General features: G+C 50.7%; 1 protein-coding gene across 3 annotated transcripts in view; it reads right to left on the reverse strand.

Annotated features, from left to right (window-relative positions):
• The window catches only part of CDK5RAP2 (CDK5 regulatory subunit associated protein 2), a 165,866-nt gene that overhangs the window by 93,080 nt on the left and 54,787 nt on the right, over positions 1 to 17,999 (reverse strand). For all 3 annotated transcript variants that reach the window (XM_036022141.1, XM_036022143.1, XM_036022142.1), the window contains 2 exons: positions 6,663 to 6,839; positions 3,019 to 3,162 (listed from right to left, as the gene is read on the reverse strand). In XM_036022141.1, coding sequence (XP_035878034.1) covers positions 3,019 to 3,162; positions 6,663 to 6,839 — 321 coding nt within the window. The remainder of the gene's footprint in view (positions 1 to 3,018; positions 3,163 to 6,662; positions 6,840 to 17,999) is intronic.

Genomic DNA, 17,999 nt, shown 5'->3' on the forward strand with positions numbered 1-17,999 from the left:
AGAAATTTAAACTGGGACACCGGAAGTCTGAGGGTCGCTGGGGGTGACTCACGCCAGAGACAGAGCTCTGGGGTGGACAGCCTCTGCTGCCCTGGGCCGCCACAGCTTCGCCCTCCCCCAGGCACGGCTGCGTGACTCTCCCTCAGCGGCAGTGGCGGCGGGCAGCCCCCGGTATGCTCCCGGTGAGCACTCCCGTTCACTGCTCTTTTGCCTAAACTACTCAGTGTTGGGTTCCACAGCTGGCAACCGAAAGAACTTTAACAAACACACTTGCATTATTTCTAATCCTTTTAGGAAATAAGCATGGAGTTCCCCACTTTACAGATTAGGAAGGTGAGATTTGGAGAGACTAAGCAACTTGCACGAAGTCCCAGAACTGACACCCGAGATCAAAGCCTGGGCACTCTCCACTCGACCACAGTCTCCTTAATGACCTGATGGAACCACGTGCAATGTGTCGACCACGATCTGAAGAGGCAGCAGACACGTAAAGAGAAAACTGGAGGGCTCACGTCTTAATAATCAGGGCAGTTCTGTGGCCTGGTAGACAGGTGGTGTCTATCTCGGTACCCACACCACAGCTCTGCAACAAAGACATTCACTTGAATACTCGGGAACTCCGACAGCGATGCCCCACCCATGCCAATGGCCAAGCTCCGAATCTCTGGCCGCAGCAAGTTAAGTACGGTCAGTGTGTTTTCCGCTCTGTCCTCACTGCCCTGTCATCCAGCCTTAGTCCTCAGAATCATTCGATGATTAGAAGGAACGCAGACTTCCCAGAGTCCATGGGGACATGTCACAGCCTCAAGTTCTTCGTAGAAATGGGCAGGGACGAGACCTAAGTCGACATAAAATGGCCAAGGGCACAGCGGAAGAAATCCACGTGTCCTACGAGGAAAGAACCGCACTCTGCAAAGCACCCTGTGCCAGCAAGGAGGGCGGGGCTGGGGGCACGGGGCTGCAGGCTCCAACAGCGGGGCTCCCGTAAACTGACACCCAGAAATGTACAATTCCTCGATGACAATGTGTAATTCTGGATCCACGATTTGCCACTGGTCTTGAAGAACAGAACAGCACCAGGGTCTAAGTGCAGCGGAAATGCCCGTGAGGCGGCGTCACCCTGGCGGCCGTGGAAGCTCCGACCCCGCCCCGCCCAGCGCAGACAAGGGAACGCAGAGTGACAGACCACCGAGCCGGTGCGGTCACGTTCTCACGTACGCAGCCTGTTCGACAGGCTCATAAACATTTTATGCAACATGTATACACTTTCTACATGACTAACACATGGTTCAAAATAGCAAACTTTAACTAAATGCATTCGCGTTAGTGACGACCTGTCCACCTAAAACTTCTGACGGGGCACCGTCTTGTTTTAGAACAGGCTGTGCCTTGGTACAGGTTACTGGCATCCTAACGCCCAGCAAACATGGTTGAAATCAAGTATCTGTACGTCAATCAGAATCACAAAGTATCAGCCCTGTGAGATTTAGTTACAGGACTTGCCCAAAGAAGTGACAGAGCCAAGAGAGGAATCCAGGCCTCTGTCCAGACTTCTGGCCTGGCCCTGGGGCTCCCCACTAATCTCTGCTGGCACTTGCATTCCAGAGACACAGAAAAATGCAAGTCCGTAAACGGCCAGAGTTACGAAAGAGCTCCGTCCCACTCTTCACCCAGCGAGGCCCTCTGGGCCGGGGCTGATGCCAAGCCGACACACAGTGCGGTGGCTAGTGCTGGTGCTCGAACACTGAAGCACCGCTACAGCGGCTGTGAAATAACCCCTGACCCATCCACCCCAACCAGCCCAGTGGCCCTGGCCCCTCCCTGAAGACTCGCACAGACCTCTCCAAGACCCACCAACCACCAACTGCAGGGTTGGTCCCTGGCACACACGCAGGCCTCCAGGACCCTGCTCCAGCCCTGCTGCCTAGGTCTGTTCCAGCGGCTGGGCCCGTGCTGCACCGGTTAATTATTTGGAGAATCACCCTTTGCAAAACCACAAGTCATGATCACGGCCATTCATCAGAGAACTAATTTGTGTAAGAGGTCTCTGTCCTGAATGTATGACCCTGATTAAAGCCAAGATTAAGAAAAAAACAAAACATGGCCTAACAGCGAACCCCTTTCCTTTCCCATATCTGGCTGCCAAGGTGTATTTTATTCGCACTGGGGGTCAGAACAATCTCTACGTATCTCTCACAAACCAACAGTCATTCATTCACTCAACAAACACCTACTAGCCAGGCACCAGGCTACACAATGGGATTCAAACCTGAGTGCCAGTTAGTTCTCTGTCCCGGAGGTGCCTGCCCACGGTGCAGGGGCGCAAGCGAGGAGGAGAAGGCAGGAAGGTGGGCCCAGCAACGTCGACACAAGAATTCAGTGCTATGATGGATGGGCGTGCAAAGTGCTGTGCGCCAGGGAGGGAGAGAAGACACCACTACTGAGCGGGCTCGGGGAAGGTGTCGCAGAGAAGGTGACACCAGGGTGGCAGCAGGGACGTTCGGGAGTCACCAGGTGAGGAAGAAAAGGGCACCCACACAGATGGAGCAGCACGTGCCAAGGCACACAGGGGCACCAGGGTGGCGTTTCAGGAATCCTGCCCGAGAAGGTGGCTGCTGGCAGTGAGGATGGGGCTGGAAGGAAACGAGACCGGAGAGAGAACCTGGGGCCAGACGAGGGAAGGCCTGCTGTGCCCTTTCTCATATGCATTTGAACAGAAGAATGTTCTGAACACTTGAGATTGCACAGTCCTCGAGAGGCAAACCCTGGGAGGGCAAACACGTGGCTCATCTTTTAACGAGCCAAGATCTCTGTTTGCGGCTCGGGGCAACCACCGAAGCTCAGCTGCGGGATCCTAATCCCCAAGGTGGGGAGACGCGGACCCCCTCCGCGCACCTGCTGTAAACGCAATTATCAGCAAGGAGGCATCTGAGGCTCTCTGGATCAAAGGAATTACCAGACACGTGTCAGCAGAGAATGTGAGTCCGCACGCGGACGCCCGCTCCCGGCCAGGCTCACCTCGGAGAAGATGCTTTTGCCGCCTGGCGACCGCCGAGGAGAGCACTCCTCCGTTGTGAAGTCTTCGCTCCCGAACTTGAGATCCTCCACAGTCGTTAAGTAACGGTTCTCCTGTGTTGCTTCTGACTCTTTTTCATTGAATTTCTAAAGAAACAAAACAAGTCGTAAGGAAGTTTTCATCAAGAAAGAAACGTTAAGAGATCATCCCAACTCTTTACGGGAAGATACTTTTTTCCTTTCACAGCACCCTACGTGCTCTAAGTAACTTCCGTCGTCCCAGAGTACTGGCGAATACCAGCACTCCAGCGGCACGTTGTTACAGCCAGAAGGGCAGCGTGCCAGCATGGCGGCAGCAGTTACAAACCTTCCCTCTCGCCAGCATGGGGACAGCCTCCCAGCCGGTCGGAGGACAAAGGCCAGGCTCTGGCCCCAGGGCACTGGGCTCCAATCCTGAGTCCCCCTGGACCAGGGTGTGACCCCTGTGTCTGTTTCCTATCCCACAGGGTCAGGTCAGGGAGACTGTGTATCACAACCCAACGAAGCTGAGTCTCTCCTGAAACATGACAAATCGGACAAAACCTGAGCCACCTACATCTGTGAGCAGACTGGCTTCCGGGGAGAAAAGGGCAAGACTGCAAACGGTGCTCCGGGGTCTGGTCACACGTGAAAAACTCCCCCGTGATGATACACAGGACAGCTGCCCTCCCTCCCGGACTCGGTCAGAAGATCGGACGCCGGACACCTGACAGGACTGGAGGCCATTTCTCCGGTCCCGTGCCCAAGTTCAAGCACAGACTCTATCCCTACTGAACAGCTGGTAACTCCTGAACTAGGTTCCTGCACTCTGCGTCAGGAATTCAGGACAAGACCCGCATCTCGTTCCTCAGCAGCTACCAGAATTAATTCGTCGTGTCAAACTGGTCAAAGAAATCAGGAGAACACAAACGAAAAAGCAGCAGAGACACATTTTTGTAAAAACCCACTGACCTGTAACAGGAAGAACAGGGAATCAAACCACCAACAGTGAACTTTCAGGGCTGCCATCATACTGTCGGGTCTGAGTTACACGTTTTCATTTTGTCTGTCAGAAGTCCCGTTGCACACGCACACTGTCAGCAGTGCTGTGAGGCTCGGGCGGGAAGCAGCCGCCCCTGCGTCCCCACGCCCACCCCTGGGCCCCACTCCCAGAAAGCAGCTTTCCACCCTGCAGGCATTTTCGGTTCTTTACCTCCACGCTTCTGCACTATGTTCCTGCTCTCCCGTTTCTGGACATCTCAGGGTCAGACTCTACCTGTGGGCTCCTCTCATTGTTTAAAAACTTAGCTCTTACATCATCTGCCCCCGACCCTTTTCCTAACAGTCACATCACAGCTGTAGCTACATCAGCACTCCGCGTTTCCGTCACCACGGCCACGCAAACTCTGCTCCCGGCTCAGCCGCACGTGCAGAGCTCCATGATAACGTTTCCTTTTCAGTTCTGCGCTTTTCTTGGAATTACTAAAAACTGCTTTGTTCTGTCTGTTTCCTCACTGCATAAAACTAAATCACGTACTTAGTGTTAATGTACCTCCAAACTCTCTAAAAGAACTCAAAAATTCCTCTAAACGGAGTCAGATATGTCGTGCGACGATGTTGTGTTTCGGTTCCTGGGAGAAATCCCAACCTCAGCGTGCCCTCGGCAGCCGGCAGCCGGGCTCCCTACACGCACGATGCCGTCCTGGGACCCCCCTGCACACCCCAGGGGAACCCCCTCCTTTCTGGATCCCGGGTCTCCCTGTTCTGATGACTTCCTCGTCGGCATGAAGTCATCCTCCAGGCACTTCCTGCAAAGAGGAGGTGGAAGGCAGACGATTTCAGGCACCGAACGCCTGGGAAGCCTCTGCTCTCAGTCCTGCCCGCAGCTCTGCTGAGCGCAGAATGCTGTGTGGGACACCCCTCTTCCTCAAAACTCCAGAAGCACTGCTCTCCCGTCTCTGGCTCCCAGCGTTTCTGCTGAGAATCGGCTTGTGGCCCCCATTCTCCTCCCTCTAGAAGCCTTTCGGATGCTGAGTTCGCCCCTGTGTTCTGAAACTTCACAAAGACGTGCCTTGGGCTGTAGGTCTTTCTCACTCACTGAGCTACAAACACAGCGGCCCCATCCCTGGAGAGCTGCCTGTCTCCCGTCCTGGACATTTCCCCTCACTTTGGAAACTGCCTCCCCTCTGCTCCCCCTGCTCGTTCTCTCTGGAACTCCTGTTAGCGTACAGTGGAGCTCTTCAATCAAGGCTCCAATTTCTTCTTTCCTCTCCCATCTTCCCACCTTGTCGCTCATTTAATTCTACCTTCTGCAAGACTTACTCTTTATCTTCCAGCTTCTCTAACTCTTCTATTAAACTTTTTATATCTATAATCACATTTCCAATTTCCAATAGGTCGTCCTTCTTTTCCAAAGATGATCTTTATCAGAGCCCGATCTCATCTACTGTCTAAAGGTGTCAGTGCTGACTTGGTTGTACTGTACACTGTTCTTCCCACCCTCCACGGTTTCCATTTCCTCCCCGTAGCTTTGCTCTGTTTCAGCCTTTCTCCTATGTGACAGACTCCAGCCATCTGACCATTTCTACGTGTAAAAGCGCTCAGAAGCTCTGTGAGTGTGGGAAGGGCACATCACTGGCAGCCTCACTGATGTGACCAGGTGGGGGCTCAGCTGCTGTGTCAGAGGACCCCCAACTGTCGGCCCCTTTCGGCCTTTGCTCAGCAGAATCGACAGCTGGGTATACACACTTCTGCCCCTGCCACTCTGCTTTCTGATGCACCTGGTGACCTGCCCCCCAGACCAGAGCATCTCTGACTTGAGGTCCCCAGAGAGCAGGGCTCCCAGTGCCTGCTAGCAAGGAGAACAGGTCACCCAACTGCCTAGCATTCCAGCCTGGTCTCCTGTTTACCAAGGCGCCACACGCCTCCATGGTCTGCTGAGCCTTTCCGGGTTCTGCAGGGTAAATCGGCTTGTCGGCTTGCTTCTTCTTAGCTCTTCATCCCAAAACATGTAGCAGCCACGTGGAAAAAGTGGGAATCCGAGGTAGCTACCACCTGCCCATTCACTTACTATCCGGACAGAAACCTGCCATAATACACTCCCCCTGCCCCAGGCCCGTGGGTTTACACCTTTTCAGCCCTCACTGCCATGTCAATGAGGCTTTGGCGGGAGCAGAGTTCAACACCCGTGTTGAGTCCATGACAGTCCCTAGAACTCTGGAGCGGAATCGGACCCGAGCAAGCAAGAAGGGTCTTCCGAAGATACAGAGGAGCAGTCAGAGGGAAGTCCAGTGGAGTGAAAGGGTGCAGCACGGACTGCAGTAGCCGTGCTCAGGCCGGGCACCAGAGCAGCAGCACAGGTCAGGGCCTGGGCAGGATCCGCTGCTTCCGAGTCAGGTGACCCAGGGAGACGTCCTTCCATCCGCTGGGCCTCCCCGTCTCCAAACTTACCTTCCTGGAGCTGAGGCCCAAATGACACAGAGAGCTCCAAAGGGCTCTGATACACAGCAATGAAGGCTGTAATCATTTTTGCCAGCCCTGTTTCTGTATAAATGTTCCCGCAAAGAGTTTTTTTAAAAACCTACACCAAGTCAAAATTTAAATACAAAGAAAAAAATTTTTTTTGATACCTGAAGAAGCAAGTCCTTGTCCTTTTGATCAATACTTTCTGCTAAATGTTTGATCATCTGCTCTTGACTGTGTAATTTTTTATTACTTTCACTCAGCAGACACTTGTAACAATTCTCCACTGCTTTCTCTCTTTCATTCACTTCGTTGCGTAATTTCTCAACTTCATTTTTAAGGTCCTACCAGAAGAAAAAGAAAGAAATGAAATATGCTTGACAAAAACTTCAAGGTGACAACCTCTCACCTGTTTACCTTACTGCTAGAAAGAGCGCGAGCTAGTAGATGCATTTAACAAATGTGTGCTTCCAAGCCAACCTTCAAAACAATCTGGAATTTAGAAAAAGCTTTATGCACAGATGTTACCGCATTATTTATAACAGTGAAAAAACCAGAAAGAAACTAAATATGCAACACTAGGGAATTCACCATAAAATGATCATGGTATGAAAAACGCATAATCATGAAGAGCAAACATGGACATACAGTACGACACGGAATATCTTCTAAATGCTCACAGCTATGGGGACACACCAAATAACAGCATTCCAGGCAGAGGGATCATGGGTGATTTCCAATTGATTTTTAATTTTTTATTTTTCTGAGTTTCTAACATCTCTAAATAAGTGTGTATGAATTTCAAGATAAAAAAATACTCTTAAGTCCTGGCATTTACAATAACATGGAATTGCTCATGTTGCAATGGTAAGGGAAACACAGAACACAGCACGCTGACGGTAGCTGCCTTGCACGTGTACTACTGGTAACATCGAAGCACTATTCGCAATAGTAAAAGGGTGGAAACGACCCAAATGCCCACCAACAGAGGAATGAACGATGGAACATACTCACAAGACGGAACTCTGAAGTCATCAAGGAAGAGGAATGATTTCTCTCTATATAAATATACCGCCCTAAAGCCATCTTGACAATATATTGCTTCAAGGGAGAAGGGGGAAGCGAACAGATCCCAGGAGAAAAAAAATAAAAGTATGTATAGCACACTGCCATTTATTTGACCGTAAAATAAATTAAATGGTTGCCTATTAGGAAAAAGAAAGAAGATAGAAGGGACAGAGACAGACAGTAGAACTCATTTTATAAATGTTACACTGAAACCATTAAAATGATTAAGTATTTGAAAAATAAAATTAAGTCCCCTAAAACTGAAAGCAGAACCAAAAAAAAAAATGAATCTGTGTATCAAGTTGACTGGTTGGCCAAACAAAAAGAAATTATTTCCATAACTTTAAAGCAGAGTTACTGTGCATTCCTAATGGGACATTTCTCTAAGAAGAGGGACTGCCACAAAAAACTTTTACACTCTGTTTAGTATCGTGTTGTAAGAAATGCTATTGGCATTGTTATTCTGAAACTGTGTGTGTATATTTATTAAGTCATTATCACTGTCATAAAAACCAAGACTTTAAGCCTAAGAAAAAACAAATACAAAAAGAAGTTAAAACACGTAATTCTAAATTTGAATTGGAAATATCAATGTATGCTTATATTTTCTGTTACTTCAGTCCTTCAGTGAAAAAGCCGAGGATCCCTGCCACCCCAGCATCCACACTGTTGTCTCTAAACCTCACTCCCGCAGAAAGAACCAGGTCCCTTCAGAGCAGTGCTTCTCAGAGCGCAGTCCCCAGACCGAGGTCATCAGCACCACCCAGGAAGTTGCAAACAACTGACGGGTCCCCAACCCACACCTATTGAATCAGAAATGCTGCAGGGAAATAGGGCCCCTGGGTCCGTGCTTTTTGAGCCCTCCTAGTGATTCCGATGCACCCTGAAGTTTGCCTTATGGGAAGGGGAGTTCCAGACCTGGGGCAGCAACACACAGGTGAGCCCAGGCACCTTCTCGTGTCAGAAAGGAAGGAAGCCGTCAAAGACAACGTCCATGTCTAAAGAACTGAGGAGTCCACCCGAGTAGACGTTTCCACTGTCCAAGGACAATGAGAACATCAAGGATAATCACAATGAATAAAAATACATTAAAAGCCCTGGCTGGCGTAGCTCAGTGGATTGAGCAGGGGCTTCGAACCAAAGTGTCTCAGGTTTGATTCCCAGTCAGGGCACATGCCTGGGTTACAGGCCACAGCCCCCAGCAACCGCACATCGATGTTTCTCTCTCTCTCTCTTTCTCCCTCCCTTCCCTCTCTAAAAATAAATAAATAAAATCTTTAAAAAAAAGAGAGAGAGAGAAAAGGGGCATTAACAGGAAAACTGGCAAAATTCAAGCCATCTACAGGTAATACTCTTTGACTGGTGCTGCTCTCCTGGTGTGGTGAGGGCACCACAGCTACGTAAGATGGCAACATCAGGAGACGCTGGGTGAAGGTCATATGAGAAGAACCCTCTGTATTAATTTAAGGTCGTCCCTCTATGTCTAAAATTATTTCAAAATAAAAAGCTTTTGAAAAGAGCTGTATCAATCAATGGGATGTGTGTGTACCTTATCTCGATCACAATTTGAGCAAGCTGTTCAAAATAATTTTCACATGAAGACGATCAGGGAAATCTAAACATTCATTGGTTCTTCGGCAATATTAAAAGGTTATTTCATTTCATTTCACTGAAATGAAAATGGTATTTCTTCTAAAAAATACTGAAAAACTGACAAAACAGTATGTCTGAGAATTGCCTAGCACACCCCAGCGCTGCACGGGGGCTGGGGAAGGGCGCGGCCGGAGCGCGGTGGCCGGCTGTTTGCTGAAGCTGGGTGACGAGTGCACAGAGGTTCCTTCTCGCTCGCTCTGTGTGTGCGTGAAATTCCCCACACAAGGCAGTTGTGTTTTTTTTAAGCACTAATTAAAAACCTGGAAAAATACCAAACCACAAGGTTCTAAATGATTTTTTAATGATATTACTTTCTTCTCTATTTTTAAAATATTTTATACTAAGTACAGGCTATATTAATAACGGAGTATAAACATTTTTCAAGTAACCTTTTTAAAAAAAAAGAAACAAAGAAACTACCTTAAAAAGTAAATGTTAATTTTTCTCTTGGGCAAACAGATGATGATAAGATTGCTCTAAACCTTAATCCAAAACAACTGGACCAAGAACCTACTACCAGTAAATGTCAGTAAATAGAAATTCAGTTCCCGAGGGAGGAGGGAAGGGTCTTTGGTGTTACACAAAGAATACTAAAGCAGCCTCAGCAGGCTCTGCAGCTGGAAAACAAGAACAGTCCCCACGAGAGTGCCCCGTGAACAAATTAAACCGTCTCCACACTGTGGGCGTTCCTACTGGCCCTCGTCCATCTGCAGCCGTGACTTTTATACAGTTTTAACGAGTTTGAACTTGTCCCATTTTACTTTGTTTATTCCATTACACTGCAACCTACAAAAGGCACACACAACATTAAGTGAGCACACAACTGAAGAACAAGCATAAAACAAAAAGTTTAAGGGTACAAAGTCAAGAAAATATTTATTTTAAAAAAAAGGAGAGATGAGAAAGGCCTAAGGAGCCAGTACACCTGAGCTTCCAACCGGCCTTTCCTTGTCCTCCTCATCCTCCTCAGCCAGCGGAGAGGCGGGATATGGTCCCTACGTGAGAGACACACCATCTCCCTGTATCTCCCTGCTAATGAGTGTATCATATTTCCCCACTGTCTCCGATAAGACAGCAAAGAACAGCTCTGTGCATACAACGGGCTTTATTTTTCTAACCTTTGATTTGCTTTCTCACTAGCACTGATATTTTCTCAAACGTTTGCTAATTTAATTGGTATGAAATGGTTCTTTGCAAGAGCTTGAATTTGCATTTCTTTGACTGCCACTGTGTTTCTCTATATCTGACTACTGTCTGGACGTCCCCTTGTGCAAACTGGCCGTAATTAGAACGCTTTCGAGGACGATGCTAATGCAAAGTCGATCTCTCGGGAATCACCCACACTGTGCACACACAAGGAGATGCAAACTCCTTGTCCCCTCGCGTCAGAAAAGCCACCAGGGCAAAGTCCGTCTGTCTGACCACTGCTGTTACAGAAGACGCAGACTGTGACGATTCACCTTCCAAGCCTTCCTTTCATTTCGCCTTCCTGACTGTGCTGTGCAAGCTGTTACTACTCAGAATGAGAACACGCCCCAGTCAGTGCAGAGGAGCTGTGCGGCCGGGCAGTGGGCCGCGGAGTGAGGAGGGCCTGGGAGCTCCCACGCCTGAGTCCTGCTGGTAAATAAAAGCTACTGTGTGTCCAGGGGCTACCACTGTCCCAGGCACTGTGCAAGGCACTTTCCTATTAACCCACATATCTCCATGGCCACAAGGCCTTGCTCCGCTGGGACCCCCCGCTGCCTGGCTGACCTCTGCCGCTGCTCTACCCTCATCTTACTCGGCTCTGGCAACCCCCGTTTCCTTGCTGTTTCTCTCACAGACCATGCACACTCCCAACTCAAGACCGTTATGCTTGCTGTTCCCTCTTGCCTGCTGGGAAGTTCCTCAAGCCTGCTTCCTCATCTCTATCAAGTCTGCGCTCAAATGTCATCCCTCAGTCCAGTCTTCCCTGACCATCCCTCCTGAAATAACCACTAGCCCCCACAACCTCGCTCTCTGTGCTCCTTTCCTTCATTACTCCTCCCGACAGCATCTTCTGATGGAGCGCTAAATTTACGGACTGTGTGTGCAGTCTCCCCCACTAGAATGTAAGCTCCACGAGGGTAGGTATGTTGTGTGTTTTGTGTATTCCTGCTGTATCTCCAGCACCTAGAATGGTCCCTGGCACATAGCAGGCACTCATGGCAAAATAAAGATAGCCACGAACTCATTGACTTTCTTTTTATCAAGGGGCTATGGAGTCTGTCCCCTCCTTAGCTATAATCTGGGCAATTCAGTGACTTCTGTGGCCAACAGGATACAGCAGAAGTGACACTGTGCCAGTCTCTAAGCCCAGGGTTTTAAAAAATTGGCAGCTTCCAACTCTTGTCTCTTGCAACACTCTCTGGCAGCCCTGTCACCAGCTAAGGAAGTATGGCCGCCTTAACACCGCCGACAATCCCAGGGTGCTGAGACCTCCAGCCATCGCCAAAAAGGAACCAGACGTGTGACTGAGGAGTCACGGACCCTCCAGATCAGCCCATTTCCCAGCTGATGCCATGAGTGACCTGGACCACATGGGGCCCACCTAGCTGAGCCCCACACAAATCCCTGACCCACAAAGATCATGAGATATAATAAAAAGATTATTGTTTTAAGACACCAAGTTCTGGGGTCATTTGTTATGCAGCAATAGATGACCAGAACACAGCTAATATTACCTGTTGGTTGGCTGGCTGGTTGGTTGGTTGGGTGGCTGGCTGGCTGGACGAGGTAGGTGGGGTAGCTCCCATTTTATGAATGAGGAAACAGGCTCACAAACATAATTTATCCCAGGCCACGGGAACTAAGGGACAGCACCTGCCTGATCCCAGGTCGCTCCGATTACAAGACTCACACTCGCCCCCACACTATGACAAGGGTTTGGATTTCTTTCGCTGTGATCCAATACACTACACAGTCATCTGGCTCTCGCTTTTGAAAGCCCTCCCTAAAAAACTGGTGAGAGAAGAGGAACCATAAAACTTGTGCAAAGCCATCTAGGTACATCTTTAAATTCACAGTAACTAGCCTACCATCCAAGGAGATGATGCTGACTTTTCAATTTTAAAATGTTTATTTAGCCCTGGCTGGTGTGGACTACGAAAGAAAGGGTCACCTGTTTGCTTCCCAGTCAGGGCACATGCCTGGGTTGTAGGCCAGGTCCCCAGTAGGGGGTATGTGAGGAGCAACCACACATTAATGCTTCTCTCCCTCTCTCTAAAAATAAATAAAAATAAAATCTTAAAAAAAAAGAAAAAGAAATTTTAAAAACATATAAAATAATTATGCTTATTTATTATGCTAAATAAAGAATTTGCACAGTTCGAGTGCACATAATTATGGGTCCACTTACATCATTTCCCAGATTCAGTTCCTTCCTTTATACAAACACCCATCAAACCATATTTCGATGTCTGGTTCAAGTTCGTGTGTGTGTGTGTGTGTGTGTGTTCAGTAATGACTTATTCCATTCTCCATTTCACTTGCTTATACATTTTAATTCAGCTACCTAGGTTAAGAACTTCTCCCATGCTTTAGGTAAGAAAGACAGTTAATGTTGTGTCCCATTTCTTCCACGTGTCCCTCTACCTAACACAGTTGACAACACGAGAATGACCTGTTCGGAATCCCACAAAGGACATGTAGTGCTGTCATTCCTAAGATTCGGAGCCCTCAGCCTGAGATCCACTGAACAGGCCCTTGGCAGCCCATGCAAATTTGTATGTGTGTGCATTTGGGGGGTAGAGGGCCCTCGGCATAAGCGAGGGTCTCAGGACACCAAAGAGGATAAACCATTTCTCTTATTATATGCATTAGTAACAGGTACTACTATTTGCAGAGCAGCAGCTGTAAGCCAAGCACGGGCCAAAGTACTTTTACATAAAACCTCTCTAGCCCCACCGACTGCCTACTTGGTAAGTATTATTCATCCTGTGTTTACAGAAAGGAAATCTCTCACAGAGGTTGAGAGACTTTCACAAAGCTTTACAAGTAAGCCGTAGCGCTGAAGTTCAAGCTCAAGCCGGTTCGACCCCCACCTCTGTGCTCTTTCCACCCAACTGCACTGTTGAGCCCAAAGAAATACAAAACCACTCTGTGGCAAGGCCTTCCCCTGGTCAGTAAGTTCAACACCCCAAGCTAACGCTGCAGTTTCTCAAGAACTCAGAATTGGCGGAACACCCAGCCTGAGAGCGGGCCTCCTGCTAACGAGTGGGGCGGGACCAAGGACCGTGGGCCTTCCGTGAAGAGCAGCCAGAGAAGGCCAGGAGTAGAAGGACCACCACTGGGAGGGAAATGTGCGCTCAGGTGGCCTTGAGCAGGAGCAGCTGCCATGGCAACACGACAACAGCCACGGGCACACGTGCCCAGCACCAGTGGGGTACTAATAAGTGTTTAGGGGCAGCATGGAGACGGCATGTCTCGCCTGAGCAAAACAATCAGAACTGGAAATTGATAATCTTGAGTGGTTTCCCAAACCTTCGATATCCCAGGGCTGTGGAGACAGCAGACCTAGCTTTGCATTCTGGCTTTACTGCTAAAAATCTGTGTGGCTAAGGACAGATAACTTTAATCTTTATGACTGTTTCCTTTACAGTAAATGGGAATAATAATACAAACTGCTAGGGTCCCTGGAGAGTTAAATGAGGGGATGCAAGATGGGTGCCCAGCACAAAAGCAGGTGCACGGGGAATGATGCCGTGTCTCCTCCCCTTCTCACCACACACATCCTCAGGCTGACCTCCGCGCCCCAGTTTCCTCGGGGGGCCACCGCATCACCATCCACCCAGCCACAAGGCTCAGCTCTTCCCCCTCCCTCTCACCCCGGATGCCTTGTCATCCATCCGGTCCCCCAGGCCTGAGGGGACAGCACGTCCTCCTTACGGAGCACGTGAGTGATGAGCACTGACGATCTGGTGTTTGCACCCAGGCACCAGCGCCCAGATCCTGCCCTGCCAGCCGCCCCTACCACCACCCAGAGCTGTCAAAGGAGCAGAACACAAGAAATCATTGCCAACTAAACTCTCATACCCAAAGCTGGGCTTTCTACAAAACTGAGAGTGCTTGTTTGTGTTTCGTGAATGGGGAGGGTATATGCAGCTTAAGGGGGCCACCAACAGAGGCCAGGCCGGGATGAGTGTGTAGCTGGAAAGCAAAAGAATCTGGAACTTAGATTGTTGCCAATGAATATCCCGGACTCTGAGTAACCAGGTGAGTCAGCCCTCCTCCCTTGAGGAGGTGTTGGGAAGGGAGGGGGGCAGAGGCCGAGGTAGTGGGGGACACGAGAAAAGGGGCCCTCCCTGCACACTCAGCCCCTCCTCTCCCTCGCCTCACTGCCACTGCCCTCTTCAGAACGGAGCTCTCGTCCGGCCAACCGCGACAGCGTCCTCACTGGTCTCCTGTCCCTGGCTTCACCCGCCAAATCCCACGCGCACCCCGGACCACCACACCTCTGCCCAGAACCCTTCAGGAACTCCAGGGTGGCTGCGGAATAAGGCTCCCTGAACAAGCAGTCATTCCAGCTCCCGCCCCACAGGCCCCAGCTGGCCCTGTGATCTCACCTCGTTCACACTCTCCAGCCCCCGTGCCTGTGCCCACCCAGTCTCCCCCAGCTAGGAAAGTAAAATCCCCCCAATTCGGCCTGAAGACAGCATGATTACCTTATAAGGCCCAACCCATGGGCCACCTCTTCCACAAAGCCCTCCCTGACTACGCTGCCCTCAGCAATCACCCTTCGAAAACACCATCGCCCGGACCGCCACCCCCTCATTCGACTCTCACGACCCTACAAAGCAGGTGACCTGATCACACCCATTCACCAGTCAGAAGACTGAAGTTTGAAATGCTCAAGCAACTTAACCAGGTCTCTCTGTGTGTTCTTCTCACGAAAGCAGTGGTTTCTCACACTGAGCTCAAGGAGCTCCAGGACCAGCAATGCTCGGGCCTGGCTGACTCCCCTCATATCACTAGACCGCACGCTCCTCCAGAAGCCGACTCGCCCACTCGGGGAAGAGCATGGGCATTTGCGTTTCATTTCAGTGAAAGCAGCCTTGGGTGCACCGGTCTCGGTTGCTTCCGAACACAGGGGACAAGGGGGGAAAGCTCAGAAACCCCTTCCCCACACCCCCAGCCGTATGCAAAGCGAGAGCCACCGCAGCCAGGTCTGTGCGGTGGCACCGCCGAGTGGCCTGGGTTTCTGCCCCCAGGGGTGATTCTCCTTTAAGATCCGTAGGTACACTCTGGGCCAACGACGAGCTGAGCGGTGTCTCTGCGTATCGGGGCTCTTTAAGCGCAGACTGCTCTTTAAAAAGTGGATTATTTGAAAAATAAAATACCCCTATAATCTTAGAATCACATTAGGAATGAAAAGCCAGGCCCTCGGCCCTCCCTCTCCAGTCAGCTAGTCTGTTTTATCTCCGGCCAGACGGAGAATGAGAAGGTTCTCATCCATCAAATTTCCACCTTATCAGGTTTCTCTGTGAGGAAGCTTGTCAAAGCGTTCCGCGGCTCCCTTTAAATATACAAAGGAGCCTCCTCCAAAATCTTAACGAGGTGCAGGAACTCAGTGATGTGCGGATTCCCAGAATGAGCATGAGAAAGAGGTGTTCCAGCCGCGTTCTGTGGAGCCCCCCCCCCCGCCCCCCAGGCCGCTGCAGGACAGGGCAGAAGCAGGACGTGTGGGGAGGGGGAGCACCAGGCCTCCCCCCCTTCACCCTGAGCAGCTCTACTTTCATGTATTTTTCTCTCCGGAAGAGTTCATCTGAACAAAGAATCCACATGCTTAAAAAAAATAAGTAAACAGAAGCCACTGGAGTGAGACAGCCCTTGTCACAGAGAACAAACAAGCATGTGTTACTGCGGGCTGTGAGGACTGCAGAAGTTCTGAGCAAGGAGCTCGCTGCCGCTCTCACTGGGAAGCCAGGAATGATGGACGGAGGAAACGAGGCTGTGCAGGGGTCCGGGCCCGGCTGAGGCACTGACAGCGGCTGGCTGGGCACCAGGTGAGGCGCCACCCCTCCCTCAAGCCCCGCCTGGAGGACGCAGTGGAACCAGCCGCCCTCTCCCCGAGCCGGGGTGCAGTCTCCCGCGTGCCAGCTCCTTCAGGCCCCCAGGCCTCGCACAGGCAGGCCTTCCCTCTACCAGGAATGCATGGCACCTCCCTGCTCTCTGCTCCAAGTCTCGGCTCAAATCCACCTCCTCTGTGAAGCTTTCCCTCCCTCCCCTCCCCTCTCAGCACAGCTCCTGCCTCGGTGGCCCCGAGAAGCGTGTGGTCCATCCCTCCACCAGCACTTCCCATGCTATACTTCAATTAGTTCTCTGTCCGTGTTTCTGTATATTTCCCTACTACGCTCCTTCAGAGACTGTGTCTGATTCGATTCTGTTCGGTACTCCCAGAGCCCAGGTCTGAGCCTGGCACAGAAATTATAAAGTAAGAACCAGATATCAAGGAAAGACTTTCTGTTTGTGCTCCCGGAAGACTAGGGCAATTCCATGAACTGATGGGAACTGCCTTTTAAACCGGCTCCCCCAGCAGCGCCAGCGCAAGGCCCTGAGGTACTACTGGTGAGTCTGTCACTCTGGAGGGGCTCCGACTCCCTTCCTAGAGGGGCCACCCCGGCGGAAGGAGCAGACAAGCACCCTCTCCAGAGCAGAGGTGAGTGTTGGTCTGGGGAGAAACGCACAGCTGTGCTGGCCTGCCCAGTGAAAGGGCAGACCGCCTCCACCAGAGTCCAGCAGGCAGTGGTCAGCCGTGTCCAGTCCTGTGCCGGCACTCGCCGCACCACAAGAAACGGGAAAGAAGGGAGAAGAGAAGGAGTGTAATACACTGAACATCTCTCTCTACGCGCTGGGAACCACAGCGGGCACTTTCTCAGGCAGCACGTGTTATTCTTCATTCATTTAATCCTAAAGCAGATATAACCAATCCCGCTTTGAGGAAGAAAAGATAAGTTCAGAGAGGTTAAGTAACTGACTTAGAGGCTTACAATTAAGCACCCGCTGCAGCCGAGGTTCCAGATCAAGCCCAGCACGGTTTTCCACTCTTCCGAAGACACCTCCTAAAACCCCGAAGTCTCTAGCTGCCGAGGGGGCAGCCTCAGCACCCTCGTCGAAACAACTCCTGTTCACTGGTCATTTACAATGAGCCAGTAGGAGGCTCGGTGACATAATCCCTACCACTACCCTGGCTTTTCTGACAGACACGGGCACCAGGGTTTGGAGCGGCGTCACCGGCTCACGGACTGACAGCTCCCAAGCGATGGGGCCAGGAGTCAGATCCAGTCTGACTGCACGGTCCCTGTGTTCAGCATCTCCTACGAGAAACCAGAACATGCCAAGACAGAACTTCCTCCAACACAGGACATTTAAACTGCATGTGGTTCTACAACGACCCCAACTCACAATCTCCACACCTGATGAAAACAAACCGAACAAGGTAAGGAGAGCTGTGACCCCAGGGAAACATCACCCGCCTCAGGTCTGCGGTCTCCGCCCCACCAGCCAGCCTACACACACCGTCCCCGAGGGCCACGTTTCCATGGCGGTTTACCGCGGGGTGTCCCGCATGCTGTTGCCATCTCCTGCGGAGCCATCCGTCAACAAACGCGCGTGAGAACCGGGGAGTTCAGGCTGAACTACCCAGAAATTAAACCCACTCCTGTCAAAGCACACGGGATTAGCGGCTGGGCGACAGGTACAACTTTAATTACATCTTTGGGCTTTAGCCAGCAAACGCATCCCCACCGAGCTAAGTGCCCAGGTGC

Source organism: Phyllostomus discolor, chromosome 3 (assembly GCF_004126475.2).
Source record: "Phyllostomus discolor isolate MPI-MPIP mPhyDis1 chromosome 3, mPhyDis1.pri.v3, whole genome shotgun sequence".
NCBI classification, from domain to species: domain Eukaryota; kingdom Metazoa; phylum Chordata; class Mammalia; order Chiroptera; family Phyllostomidae; genus Phyllostomus; species Phyllostomus discolor.